The sequence below is a fragment of the Pseudophryne corroboree genome, chromosome 10 (genome assembly GCF_028390025.1).
Source record: "Pseudophryne corroboree isolate aPseCor3 chromosome 10, aPseCor3.hap2, whole genome shotgun sequence".
NCBI classification, from domain to species: Eukaryota; Metazoa; Chordata; class Amphibia; order Anura; family Myobatrachidae; genus Pseudophryne; species Pseudophryne corroboree.
The window spans coordinates 350,113,499-350,127,621 of NC_086453.1; the positions used below are offsets into that span (position 1 = coordinate 350,113,499).

Genomic DNA, 14,123 nt, shown 5'->3' on the forward strand with positions numbered 1-14,123 from the left:
GGGCTTTGAAGATTTGTGTAGCCAGAACGGCTGGAGTCAGGAAAACTGACTCGCTGTTTATCCTGTATGCATCCAACATGCTGGGTGCTCCTGCTTCAAAGCAAACTATTGCTCGCTGGATCTGTAACACGATTCAGCAGGTTCATTCTGCGGCTGGCTTGCCGCCTCCATAATCAGTAAAAGCCCATTCCACAAGGAAGGTGGGCTCTTCTTGGGCGGTTGCCCGAGGGGTCTCGGCATTACAGCTTTGCCGAGCAGCTACTTGGTCGGGTTCAAACACTTTTGCAAAGTTCTACAAGTTTGATACCCTGGCTGAGGAGGACCTTGTGTTTGCTCATTCGGTGCTGCAGAGTCATCCGCACTCTCCCGCCCGTTTGGGAGCTTTGGTATAATCCCCATGGTCCTTACGGAGTCCCCAGCATCCACTAGGACGTTAGAGAAAATAAGATTTTACTTACCGGTAAATCTATTTCTCGTAGTCCGTAGTGGATGCTGGGCGCCCGTCCCAAGTGCGGACTTCTTCTGCAATACTTGTATATAGTTATTGCTTAAATAAGGGTTATGTTATGGTTGCATCAGGTTTGTCTGATGCTCTGTTGTTCATACTGTTGACTGGGTATGTTATCACAAGTTATACGTTGTGATTGGTGTGACTGGTATGAGTCTTACCCTGGATTCCAAAATCCTTTCCTTGTAATGTCAGCTCTTCCGGGCACAGTTTCCTTAACTGAGGTCTGAAGGAGGGGCATAGAGGGAGGAGCCAGTGCACATCAGTAGTACTAAATCTTTCTTAGGAGTGCCCAGTCTCCTGCGGAGCCCGTCTATTCCCCATGGTCCTTACGGAGTCCCCAGCATCCACTACGGACTACGAGAAATAGATTTACCGGTGAGTAAAATCTTATTTTTGCCGGTGCAGGCGCATAGGGCAAAAATGTCGACTTACCTGCGGTAGCCGCCGAGACTAACGCATCCAGTCCATCGCCAAATAAGGCCTCACCTTTATATGGGAGAGCCGCCATATTTCTTTGGAATCTGCATCCGCGTTCCACTGGCGAATCCACAACGCCCGCCGAGACGATACTGCCATGGTAGCGGCTTGTGAACTCAAGAGTCCAATATCTTTCATCGCTTCTAGCATGTATGCGGCAGCGTCTTTGATATTCCCTAACCTAAGGAGTATCTCATCTTTATCAATCATGTCAATTTCTGATGACACGCTTTCTGACCAATTTTCAATAGCGCGAGTAACCCACGTGCAAGCAATTGTGGGCCTGAGCAGCGTACCATTGGCAACATAAATGGATTTCAATGTAGTCTCCATTTTGCGGTCTGCTGGCTCCTTTAGTGAAGCCGTGCCAGGTGCAGGGAGAATAACCTTCTTTGTCAACCTGGACAGAGCACTGTCTAACACGGGGTGACTCCCATTTTTTCCTGTCCTCCACTGGGAAAGGATAAGCTATCTGAATTGCCTTGGGAATACAAAATTTATTTTCGGGATTCACCCACATCCCTTCAAAGAGAGTATTAAGCTTGTGGGAAGGAGGGAAAGTGACCTTGGATTTCTTTTCTTTATAGAAATAAGCCTTCTCCTGAGGTACAGGAGTGGCTTCCGTGACTTCCAGAACTTCCCTTATAGCCACAATCATATATTGTATATTTTTGCCAATTTATGATCTATTTCTCTGGAGTCACTATCGTCGACACAAGAATCAGTGTCCGTGTCGGTATCAGTATTCACAATATTCGCAAATGGTCTCTTATGTGACCCAGAGGGGTCTCCTGCGGATGGAAGAACAGAGCCCTGAAAAATCACATCCTCCACAGATTTTCTCCAGCACTCAGCATGAGATTCAGATTTATCTAATCTATTGATATGATGCATACTATCACGTATTTCTTTCACCCATGCAGGCTCTTGGTGTGCCGGCAGCGCCACCACATTACAACTCTGTGTCCCTAAAATGCCTTCCTCCGGGGAGGAACTCCCTGCCTCAGACATGTCTTAAGGTGGGTACACACTGTAAAGATATATCTGCATATCAATTGATCTGCAGATATATCTATGGACGGAACGGGCTGTGTGCTGTGCATACACACTGACCGATCCGTCGGGGACTGACGTCATGAACTGGGCGACCGCCCAGTTCAGCTGTCAATCACCGCCGGCCGCCGCAGCATATGTACGGGCGGTCGGCCGACCGCCGTACACACACAGCAACGCGCCAATATATCGGTAGATATATTGGCAGTCGGCTGTGCTGCGGGGCCGACGCGATACGTCTGTGAACGACGGAGTTCACAGACGTATCGGCCGTACACACTGGCCGACGGACCCGCGATATATCGGCCGTTCAAGAGAACGGCCGATATATCGTCCAGTGTGTACGGGCCTTTACACACGTGTACAACACACACTCACAGACACACTGGGACTTATACGGGACAGACCCACAGTAAAATCTGTCAGAGGGACACAGTTTAGGAGCAGCCAGTTCACAATCCAGCGCCAAAGAAAAAATCCCTATGCCGTGTACTTTGTACACAGAGACAAAATCCCCGTGTCGCATACTCCGTACACAGAAACTTTAAGCGCTATTATATCATGAATAATATGTTTTAGCACCCAGGCCCCCTCTTTTTTTCACTCTGATACTTGTTCAGAAGTGTAGGAGGACCAGTTTCTTCTCTGCAGTCTGTGAATGAGAAAAAATGGCGCTGAACAGTGTGCTGGCTGACTGAGGAAGCCCCGCTCCCACAATGGCGCGTTTCTCCTCAGAGATTTTTCACATAATATTTATACTGGCGGGGGTAGGGCTGTGCCTTGGCATCTTATGCCCCCTTTTTCCCAGTTTACGAGGTTATTTGCTGCCCAGGGCGCCTCTTCTGACTTCTGGCTCTGTGAGGGGGTGACGGCGTGCTGTGGGAGTGAGCATCTAGGCACGGCTAGCGTTCAGTTCCCTTCAGGAGCTAATGGTGTCCTGTGAGCCAGAAGCAGAGCCATGAAACTCTTCAGGAAGTTGGTTCCTACTTCTGCCCCCTCAGTCCCACGAAGCAGGGAGTCTGATGCCAGCAGTTCTCCCTGAAAATAAAAAACCTAACATAAGTCTTTTCAGAGAAACTCAGTAGAGCTCCCCTGGAGTGCATCCAGTCTGCCTGGGCACAATTCTAAAACTGAGGTCTGGAGGAGGGGCATAGAGGGAGGAGCCAGTTCACACCCATTAAAAAGTCTTAAGAGTGCCCATGGCTCCTGCGGAACCGTCTATGCCCCATGGTCATGAAGTGGACCCCAGCATCCTCTAGGACGTATGAGAAATAAAATAAAAAACTGATGGAAATTCTAATTACTCACAGGTAGGCTACCAAAGATGTCTCGTTGCACCAGGTAGAGAGCTGTAAATCTGTTGTACTTAACCACAAGCACATGGTTAAAGAGGAAGACAAAAAAAAACCTTAAGACGTAATACTGGTCTCATACAGTACTTCTGCCTAATCCTCCATGAGAGCGATCATTTACTAACCCTAATTCTCAGCTAATATGTTGTGTCAACGCTTTTCTTGCTGTCCGACGTAGGAAGCATTAGTACACACCGGCATTTTTGTATGGTTTCATGTATTTTATTTAAATAAGAAACACTTTGGAGGAAGAGGAAGAGAAGCTTAAAAAAAAAGAAAAGAAAAGAAAGCCAAGATTCAAATGTTGAAGTATCTACATAAAAGGAGCCATCCTAGCTAACTACACTGAACGGCAGCAGAGGTGATCCCTGGGTTCCAGACAAAGAAGCTGGATACACAGATCCCTTCTATGCAGAACACAAATCATCGTGTCTGGAAGACAAACGAATGACTAGTCCTATCATCCTCGGACCTTGGAAGCAGCTGACCGAATATACTGTAGGACCTATAAATAGATTCTGTCCACATACAGTGGGTGGCTACATGGCTAGTGTTGTTTTCTAATTAAAGACATAAAGGGCAGATGTATTAAGCCTGGAGAAGTGATAAACCAGTGATAAGTGCAAGGTGATAACGCACCGGCCACATCAATTTACATATTGGAGCTGATTGGCTGGTGCGTTATCACCTTACACTTATCACTGGTTTATCACTTCTCCAGGCTTAATACATCCGCCCCATGATCTGAGAAACAAAACAAGACAAATAATGAGAATTACGGTGCTAGGTTTCCTGTGGCGTGAAAGAATTGAAGACCCATTCAGTAGTCACAGCCCAGTCTACAGAGGTCAGCGCTGGCCCTACAAGGTTATTATTTCTCTGTGCGTTACCAGGTGTTACTCATCACTTACACAGTGTCAACCAATATTCCGCCCAGCAGTGACAAGTGGTACACCAGGCACAAAGTTGCACGCTCAGGAATGAGCACAATAGCTGCCTCAGCTGTGCGCCAGAAGAGGCCCCATTAGTCACTAGTGGACATACTTGTATGAGAAATGGGGTACACACTCGTCTGCTGAAATGGCGAGTTTTCAAGTAAAGCTCAACATCAGGTCAGTACGTGGAGGAAGTTACACGGAACTCCAACAGATCCCCGTTCAATAGTTCATGGACACGGAGAAGTTAAGAGGTTGGTGGAGCGGACAGTAACTTCTGAAACAAGGCACTCTGATAGAAAGACCCCTGAATCCGACACTATGAGAAAAATATTTAATATTGGCTCCTCTTCCCATTCTACCAATAGCAGACAACAAAATAAAATAACACAAAACCAGCAGCATGTGGTTACCTTTATCGTTTTGCTATAAAGGGGGCATTGTTGTATTTTGCAAAACGAACGAAAATGTATTCCCCCCCCCCTTCCTTCCTTTCCCCAAGCATATGAGAACCCCGACAAAGAAGGAGATGGCACCGGAAGGGGGGCCTGCCCCTTCTTCACCGCTCCGGGCGCAGAGTCTGCTCCTTGCTTGAGGAGATCATTGCGTTGTGTCCCAAGTTTCTCAGGTAACCGTTACAAATAGTAAACATGAAGAGGGCAATAAAAAAAACTCCTCTTTATAGGGATCACAGCCGGCAGAGTATGAATCCTGATAACGGCCAATCCCAGCCAGTAAAACGTCTGTTGCCTGTGTAGAGGCCTGCGCATTTGGCATAAAACCACTCGTAACCGCGGTTCTTCACGCCAGGAGTTAAGAGTTGGTCGGCAAAATTGAAAATAAATCTCTAATTTATATAAAAAAAAAAAATTACAAAAGGCTGCGTCAATAAAATGGCATCTGTTAGTCCTTTTCAAGTTCCATTGCTAGATGCCCGAAGTCCTTATAACTGGGTATTTACCCTAGTCTGAATGCGTTCTCCAGTCCCATTTGTGAAATGTTTCGCCACGGTTTTGCAAAAATGTTCCTTTCACTGACTTAAAGGTGGCACGGGGCAGCGTGTCCAGCATACTGCCCTCTGGATCGCACCACAGGGTAGAGGCTTGTAGATATTCCACATACACAATCCCATCTTCAGAAATAAGTCAGATTGTGAACAAGTCTGTGCTGAAGAAGATTCCTTATTGCCAAGGCTTCAAGCGTGATGTTATGTCCTGACACCTGGCAGAGAAGAAGAGGAAGTTGTTAAAGTACAGAGTCATGCTGGTCCCCACTTACTGTACCAATCCCTCTCAGCAAGAGTATCTACGCCCCATGCCGTCCTCTCTCAGTGCATTCTGGGAGGGGACGCTCATCATCCTTGATAAACTGACTACATGAGTTATATTCATGTAGTCCAACCTCTAACCCCAAAAGACCGAATGTGTCTAGCTGGCCCCAAACATGGATAGCCAAACTGGGCAGACTGTTCAACAGCCATGAGTGAGCAACTGCATCTCATGGGATTCCATCAACGTCCCTGTTCAATGACTGTACCCACACAATAATCGCTGCCATTAGCTATTCCAACCAGGAATGTCCAGACTGATTTATAAACATTTTTGGACTGCAGAGATTCACATATGCGCTTTTAAAAGAATAAGATTCGTTATAAGAGAAAACCTTTAAGGATAAAGCTCCAGAGCGGTGGTGACTGTGGAAGTGGACTTCAGGTTACATAAAGTGTGTGTAACACAGAGACTCCGCTATCACCAAACCAACAAAGAGCGACAGGACTGAAAACAAGAAAATCTGCTCAGCCTCAATGAAATGAAGACTTCTTTGTTTAAGCAACACGTAAAACACAATCTCTGACCCTTTGCCTCGTAGCCTTTAGACCTAACTGACTATACTAATAATGTTTGCAGGTGTGAGACCGTGATCTGGCTATTTATGTGCATGCGGCTAATACACCGAAACTGTTATTGGACCGTCAGTGAATCCGTCCGTAGCTTGAGCTGGAGCAGTGTCACTTCCACTTGTGACCTACATATAATAACCCTGTATCCTGTAACAAAGGGCAGGGTTACCACCATATCGTAAATCTAGGAACAGGCTGACACAGGAGCAGTTTGTTTGGGATTTTAATTTTGCGCTGTGCAAAAATATTTCCATTTACCCACAACTAACACTTATATTGTCACAACGGCAAGTAAAAGCCACTTACAGCCATGGATTTCAGGGTCACCTTCTCGTAGTAGTGAATGGGCTGCTTTTTGTTGCTGAGCGCCGGGTACCCAAACCCTGCAATGTGAACCTGGTCACAGAAGTGGAGGGCAAAGGTGATGGCTAGCATTCCCGTAGTCGGTTTCTGAAATGAGAGGTTCCACACAATATTACTATAATAGCAATAACAGAGATCTCATGTGTTCTACATCGCAGGGGCACGCATGTGCAACCTACCAAGAGCTAAACCGGTGAGCCTCTACCACTGCTCAGAATGTGGACGTATCTGCCAAACATTCTAAATGCCCCCGCCCCCACCCAAGCAGCTTGTCCAATAACCCGCACACAACACTTACAACGGTCATTTTTTTGGACTGTGTCCTATTGGAGAGCAAAGGACCTAGAATTTTTGTGGCAGTCACTTCCATGTAGTAAGGGTTCAAGATGCGCGTATTCTGAGGAGCCACTTCCCAAATTATAGGGGGCATTTTCCAAAAACCTTTACGGACCTGAAATGACAAAGAAACATTATGACATTATTAGGTTGATGGTGGGTGACACCCTCTGATGATTGGTCAGTATGTCTTCCCTATGGCTGGTTGAGTAGTTGGAGGGATGTAGTTCTAGCAGCGACGTAATGTAACACCCGCCATACCGCAACCTTGGGATTTATCAAATTTTGGAGGGGAGGAGATGTGGTTGGCTGATGTGCCAAGTCTCACATTCACCGGTCCTATCCAGCCCACCGGGCCGGTGGGAAATGGACCTTCTGCAATCACAGAAGGAAGATCTCGGGGTATATGCAATTATCGGCGAATCGCGGCAATTTTTCGCCCGTTTTTTAATTCGACACAATTCGACCGTCGAATTCCGGCAAGTGGTGCCGGAATTCAACATATTCAATAAAAAACGGATTCGACAGTCCCGCTGTCGAAAAACGGCCGATTTGACGGATTTTGATCCGATTTTTAAAAAACGGGAAAAAACCCGAAAAAAAATTGCGTTGGGTCCCCCCTACAAAGCATAACCAGCCTCGGGTTCTTCGAGCCGGTCCTGGTTCTAAAAATCTGGGGAAAAAACTGACAGGGGATCCCCCGTATTTTTAAAACCAGCACCGGGCTCTGCGCCTGGTCCTGGTGCAAAAAATACGGGGGACAAAAAGACTAGGGGTCCCCCGTATTTTTTACACCAGCATCGAGCTCCACTAGCTGGACAGATAATGCCACAGCCGGGGGTCACTTTTATACAGCGCCCTGCGGCCGTGGCATTAAATATCCAACTAGTCACCCCTGGCCGGGGTACCCTAAGGGAGTGGGGACCCCTTCAATCAAGGGGTCCCCCCCCCAGCCACCCAAGGGCCAGGGGTGAAGCCCGAGGCTGTCCCCCCCATCCAAGGGCTGCGGATGGGGGGCTGATAGCCTTGAGAAAATTGAAAGAATATTGTTTTTTCCAGTAGTACTACAAGTCCCAGCAAGCCTCCCCGCAAGCTGGTAGTTGGAGAACCACAAGTACCAGCATGCGGGAGAAAAACGGGCTCGCTGGTACCTGTAGTTCTACTGGAACAAACATACCCAAATAAAAACAGGACACGCACACCGTGAGAGTAAAACTTTATTTCACACATGTCGACACACACACATACTTACCTATGTTCACACGCCGACCTCTGTCCACTTGTCCAAGTAGAATCCACGTGTACCTGTGAATAAAATTATACTCACCTCAATCCAGTGTCCGGATCTTTTAAAATAATCCTCGTACTTGGCAAAACAACAAAACGAACACCCGGACCAAACGGACTGAAAGGGGTCCCATGTTTACACATGGGACCCCTTTTCCCTGAATGCAGCGACCCCCCCGAGACTGCTGTCACAGAAAGGTCTCTTAAGCCAATCAGGAAGCGCTACTTCGTGGCACTCTCCTGATTGGCTGTATGCGCGTCTGCTGGCAGTGCTGGTTTTAAAAATACGGGGGATCCCATGTCAGTTTTCCCCCCGGATTTTTAGAACCAGGACCGGCTCGAAGAGCCCGAGGCTGGTTATGCTTAGGAGGGGGGACCCCACGCCATTTTTTTTCTGACTTTTACCATTCCATTTAAAAAATATATATATTTTAAAAAATATATAAATAATACTTGTGCCTCCAAAATAGACAAACCAAGTACCTAATCCCTTCTAATATAAATAGATATGCCATTACCAATAAAAAAAACACCAAAAAAAACATGTTTTACAATTTTTTTATTAGATTCCGCCACCAAAGTGTGGCGGATTGAAAATGACGAATTTACTGTCTAAAAGCACTGTTGTCGAATTTCCAAACTTCAATTGAATATACTTTTGTCGAATTGCCGCATTTGTACCATTGCAGAAATGTCAAATTTGACAAATGTCGAATTTCAAAAAGTCGAATTTGGAAAGTCCGTTTTTTTGTCGAAAAGTACTGAATTGCATTGTCGATTTTTTTTTTTTTTTTTTAAATGTCCCGTTTTTCGACATTTTCGGGAATTCGACCGCAATTGCATATACCCCCTCAGCTTCCATAATTTAGTAGCAAAGAAAAAAGCCTCACACACCCTCTTTTCATTATTTAAAATGATCTTCATCCATTGGATGTCCAGGGGCTTGAATGGCACCAGAACCAATAAAGTGTCTGGATTGTTATCCAATTGGACATCAAAATCAGCAGACTCTGGGTAGAAGAAGCGCATGGTGGTCTTACTGCCAACGTCCTTCTCGTACTTGTGCACAGGGGCGTTGTTCAACCTGGGAAGAAAAAAAAAAAAAAAAAAAGAGTAAAACCTCTGAAAACAAATATATACATTATAAAACACCCGCGGACAGTGAGAATCAGTGCTGGACAATAGGATATATTTCAGTGGCTTCAGCGGTCTGTGCAGAGGTTCCACACAGGACATTGCCACAGGCGTTTCCAGTATTAATGTCACCTCCTGATAACAGGTCCCAGCCCCACACTCTGCAGCATGTCCTGAGCTACATGTTCCTGGGACACTCCTGGTTTTTAATGGACCGTTCTGAGACTAACAGGAGTAGCTGGAAGTATTCACCGGTCATCTAACCTCTAACACACGTTTATACCTATAGTGTCAAAGGGCAGTACTCCTGTGAAACAATATCAAGGAAACACCATTATATAGTAAATGTAGGTTAGCTGTAGAGATCATACAGTGTCAGCTTTAGGAATTGATTTGGGCTCCAGGCTAGGGCCACTGGGGTCTGGTTACAACTGGAGTGAGTAAATGGATGAACAAGTGACGCGTCTCCACAATCTATTCTACCTTCTGGATGTAGAACAGGAAATGTGTCAGCAAAACGATAGGGACAAATTCAGTCCATGTACTACACACTAGATGTATGTGCATTCTGCAGTGAGTGAGTGTGGACTGCTGGTAGGGACAGGTACCGTACACAGGAGATCATTCAGGTTGGATGCAATTGGCGATCCAAACTCATAAATTGCAATGCTGATGCGGGTGCATGTGTAGGATCCATCATGCGCATGCATTTAATGCCGGCGCACGTAGTGGGGAGGGAGGGCGGTGGTTAGCATTCTGGGCAGCCTTGCCCTGCGATGGGCAGCTCACAGCATGCGGGAAAAAGAATTGCAAATTCGGCTAAAAATCAGAATTTGTAATCATTACTGAATAGGGCTCACAGACAACTGCGGAAAATAGCAGGAATTGCACACAGGATGGTACTATATGGAGACTCTAATGACTACTACACGGTGGTGAGTAGACCAGGACTAGCAGCACACAATGGTAATGCCGGTGGTAGTTTGGTACACTGTTTGCATTTTAATAACCCTAAACACGAGATATTTAGAGCATAATTGAAAGAACACTTGTACAGTGTAACAGGTACTGCAGGCTGGTGACGATGTGTAATAGGTAAGGTGTAGGTGATAATGCAGGCTGGTAACGATGTGCGCTAGGCAAGCTGTAAGTGATACCGCAGGCTGGTAATGATGTGCGCTAGGTAAGGTGTAGGCGAGACTGCAGGTTGGTAATTATGTGCGGTAGGTAAGCTGTAGGTGAGACTGCAGGTTGGTAATGATGTGCACTAGGTAAGCTGTAGGTGAGAGTGCAGGCTGGTAATGATGTGCACTAGGTAAGCTGTAGATGAGACTGCAGGTTGGTAATGATGTGTGCTAGGTAAGCTGAAGGTGAGAGTGCAGGCTGGTAATGATGTGCGCTAGGTAAGCTGTAGGTGAGAGTGCAGGCTGGTAATGATGTGCGCTAGATAAGGTGTAGGTGATACTGCAGGTTGGTAATGATGTGCGCTAGATAAGGTGTAGGTGAGACAGCAGGTTGGTAATGATGTGCGCTAGGTAAGCTGTAGGTGAGACTGCAGGTTGGTAATGATGTGCACTAGATAAGGTGTAGGTGAGAGTGCAGGCTGGTAATGATGTGCACTAGGTAAGGTGTAGGTGAGAGTGCAGGCTGGTAATGATGTGCACTAGATAAGGTGTAGGTGATACTGCAGGCTGGTAATGATGTGCGCTAGGTAAGCTGTAGGTGAGAGTGCAGGCTCGTAATGATGTGCGCTAGGTAAGGTGTAGGTGAGAGTGCAGGCTGGTAATGATGTGCGCTAGATAAGGTGTAGGTGAGAGTGCAGGCTGGTAATGATGTGCACTAGATAAGGTGTAGGTGAGAGTGCAGGCTGGTAATGATGTGCGCTAGGTAAGCTGTAGGTGAGAGTGCAGGCTGGTAATGATGTGCGCTAGATAAGGTGTAGGTGAGACTGCAGGCTGGTAATGATGTGCGCTAGATAAGGTGTAGGTGAGAGTGCAGGCTGGTAATGATGTGCACTAGATAAAGTGTAGGTGAGAGTGCAGGCTGGTAATGATGTGCACTAGATAAGGTGTAGGTGATACTGCAGGCTGGTAATGATGTGCACTAGATAAGGTGTAGGTGAGAGTGCAGGCTGGTAATGATGTGCACTAGGTAAGGTGTAGGTGAGAGTGCAGGCTGGTAATGATGTGCGCTAGGTAAGCTGTAGGTGAGACTGCAGGCTGGTAATGATGTGCGCTAGGTAAGCTGTAGGTGAGAGTGCAGGCTGGTAATGATGTGCACTAGGTAAGCTGTAGGTGAGAGTGCAGGCTGGTAATGATGTGCGCTAGATAAGGTGTAGGTGAGAGTGCAGGCTGGTAATGATGTGCACTAGATAAAGTGTAGGTGAGAGTGCAGGCTGGTAATGATGTGCACTAGATAAGGTGTAGGTGATACTGCAGGCTGGTAATGATGTGCACTAGATAAGGTGTAGGTGAGAGTGCAGGCTGGTAATGATGTGCACTAGGTAAGGTGTAGGTGAGAGTGCAGGCTGGTAATGATGTGCGCTAGGTAAGCTGTAGGTGAGACTGCAGGCTGGTAATGATGTGCGCTAGGTAAGCTGTAGGTGAGAGTGCAGGCTGGTAATGATGTGCACTAGGTAAGCTGTAGGTGAGAGTGCAGGCTGGTAATGATGTGCGCTAGATAAGGTGTAGGTGAGAGTGCAGGCTGGTAATGATGTGCACTAGATAAGGTGTAGGTGATACTGCAAGCTGGTAATGATGTGCACTAGATAAGGTGTAGGTGATACTGCAAGCTGGTAATGATGTTCACTAGATAAGGTGTAGGTGAGACTGGAGGTTGGTAATGATGTGCACTAGGTAAGGTGTAGGTGAGAGTGCAGGCTGGTAATGATGTGCGCTAGATAAGGTGTAGGTGAGAGTGCAGGCTGGTAATGATGTGCGCTAGATAAGGTGTAGGTGAGAGTGCAGGCTGGTAATGATGTGCACTAGATAAGGTGTAGGTGAGAGTGCAGGCTGGTAATGATGTGCGCTAGGTAAGCTGTAGGTGAGAGTGCAGGCTGGTAATGATGTGCACTAGGTAAGGTGTAGGTGAGAGTGCAGGCTGGTAATGATGTGCGCTAGATAAGGTGTAGGTGAGACTGCAGGCTGGTAATGATGTGCACTAGATAAGGTGTAGGTGAGAGTGCAGGCTGGTAATGATGTGCACTAGGTAAGATGTAGGTGAGAGTGCAGGCTGGTAATGATGTGCGCTAGGTAAGCTGTAGGTGAGACTGCAGGCTGGTAATGATGTGCACTAGGTAAGGTGTAGGTGAGACTGCAGGCTGGTAATGATGTGCGCTAGATAAGGTGTAGGTGAGAGTGCAGGCTGGTAATGATGTGCACTAGATAAGGTGTAGGTGATACTGCAAGCTGGTAATGATGTGCACTAGATAAGGTGTAGGTGATACTGCAAGCTGGTAATGATGTTCACTAGATAAGGTGTAGGTGAGACTGGAGGTTGGTAATGATGTGCGCTAGGTAAGGTGTAGGTGAGAGTGCAGGCTGGTAATGATGTGCACTAGGTAAGGTGTAGGTGAGAGTGCAGGCTGGTAATGATGTGCACTAGGTAAGGTGTAGGTGAGAGTGCAGGCTCGTAATGATGTGCGCTAGGTAAGCTGTAGGTGAGAGTGCAGGCTCGTAATGATGTGCGCTAGGTAAGGTGTAGGTGAGAGTGCAGGCTGGTAATGATGTGCGCTAGATAAGGTGTAGGTGAGAGTGCAGGCTGGTAATGATGTGCACTAGATAAGGTGTAGGTGAGAGTGCAGGCTGGTAATGATGTGCGGTAGGTAAGCTGTAGGTGAGAGTGCAGGCTGGTAATGATGTGCGCTAGGTAAGGTGTAGGTGAGAGTGCAGGCTGGTAATGATGTGCGCTAGATAATGTGTAGGTGAGAGTGCAGTCTGGTAATGATGTGCGCTAGATAAGGTGTAGGTGAGAGTGCAGGCTGGTAATGATGTGCGCTAGATAAGCTGTAGGTGAGAGTGCAGCCTGGTAATGATGTGCGCTAGGTAAGCTGTAGGTGAGACTGCAGGCTGGTAATGATGTGCGCTAGGTAAGGTGTAGGTGAGAGTGCAGCCTGGTAATGATGTGCGCTAGGTAAGGTGTAGGTGAGAGTGCAGGCTGGTAATGATGTGCACTAGGTAAGGTGAAGGTGAGAGTGCAGGCTGGTAATGATGTGCGCTAGGTAAGGTGTAGGTGAGAGTGCAGGCTGGTAATGATGTGCGCTAGGTAAGGTGTAGGTGAGAGTGCAGGCTGGTAATGATGTGCACTAGGTAAGGTGAAGGTGATACTGCAGGCTGGTAATCATGTGCGCTAGGTAAGGTGTAGGTGAGAGTGCAGGCTCGTAATGATGTGCGCTAGGTAAGGTGTAGGTGAGACTGCAGGCTGGTAATGATGTGCGCTAGGTAAGGTGTAGGTGAGAGTGCAGGCTGGTAATGATGTGCACTAGGTAAGGTGAAGGTGATACTGCAGGCTGGTAATGATGTGCGCTAGGTAAGGTGTAGGTGAGAGTGCAGGCTGGTAATGAAGTGCGCTAGGTAAGGTGTAGGTGAGAGTGCAGGCTGGTAATGATGTGCACTAGGTAAGGTGTAGGTGAGAGTGCAGGCTGGTAATGATGTGCACTAGGTTAAGGTGTAGGTGAGAGTGCAGGCTGGTAATGATGTGCACTAGGTAAGGTGAAGGTGATACTGCAGGCTGGTAATGATGTGCGCTAGGTAAGGTGAAGGTGAGAGTGCAGGCTG

At 47.0% G+C, this 14,123-nt stretch overlaps 1 protein-coding gene across 7 annotated transcripts in view; it reads right to left on the bottom strand.

The window, feature by feature from the left end:
• Positions 1 to 4,648: 4,648 nt before the first annotated feature.
• The window catches only part of LOC134966714 (CMP-N-acetylneuraminate-beta-galactosamide-alpha-2,3-sialyltransferase 4-like), a 269,028-nt gene continuing 259,553 nt past the window's right edge, over positions 4,649 to 14,123 (bottom strand). For all 7 annotated transcript variants that reach the window (XM_063943677.1, XM_063943673.1, XM_063943678.1 and 4 more), the window contains 4 exons: positions 9,109 to 9,298; positions 6,890 to 7,042; positions 6,535 to 6,678; positions 4,649 to 5,549 (listed from right to left, as the gene is read on the bottom strand). In XM_063943677.1, the coding sequence (XP_063799747.1) occupies positions 5,463 to 5,549; positions 6,535 to 6,678; positions 6,890 to 7,042; positions 9,109 to 9,298 (574 nt within the window). In that variant the 3' untranslated portion in view covers positions 4,649 to 5,462. The remainder of the gene's footprint in view (positions 5,550 to 6,534; positions 6,679 to 6,889; positions 7,043 to 9,108; positions 9,299 to 14,123) is intronic.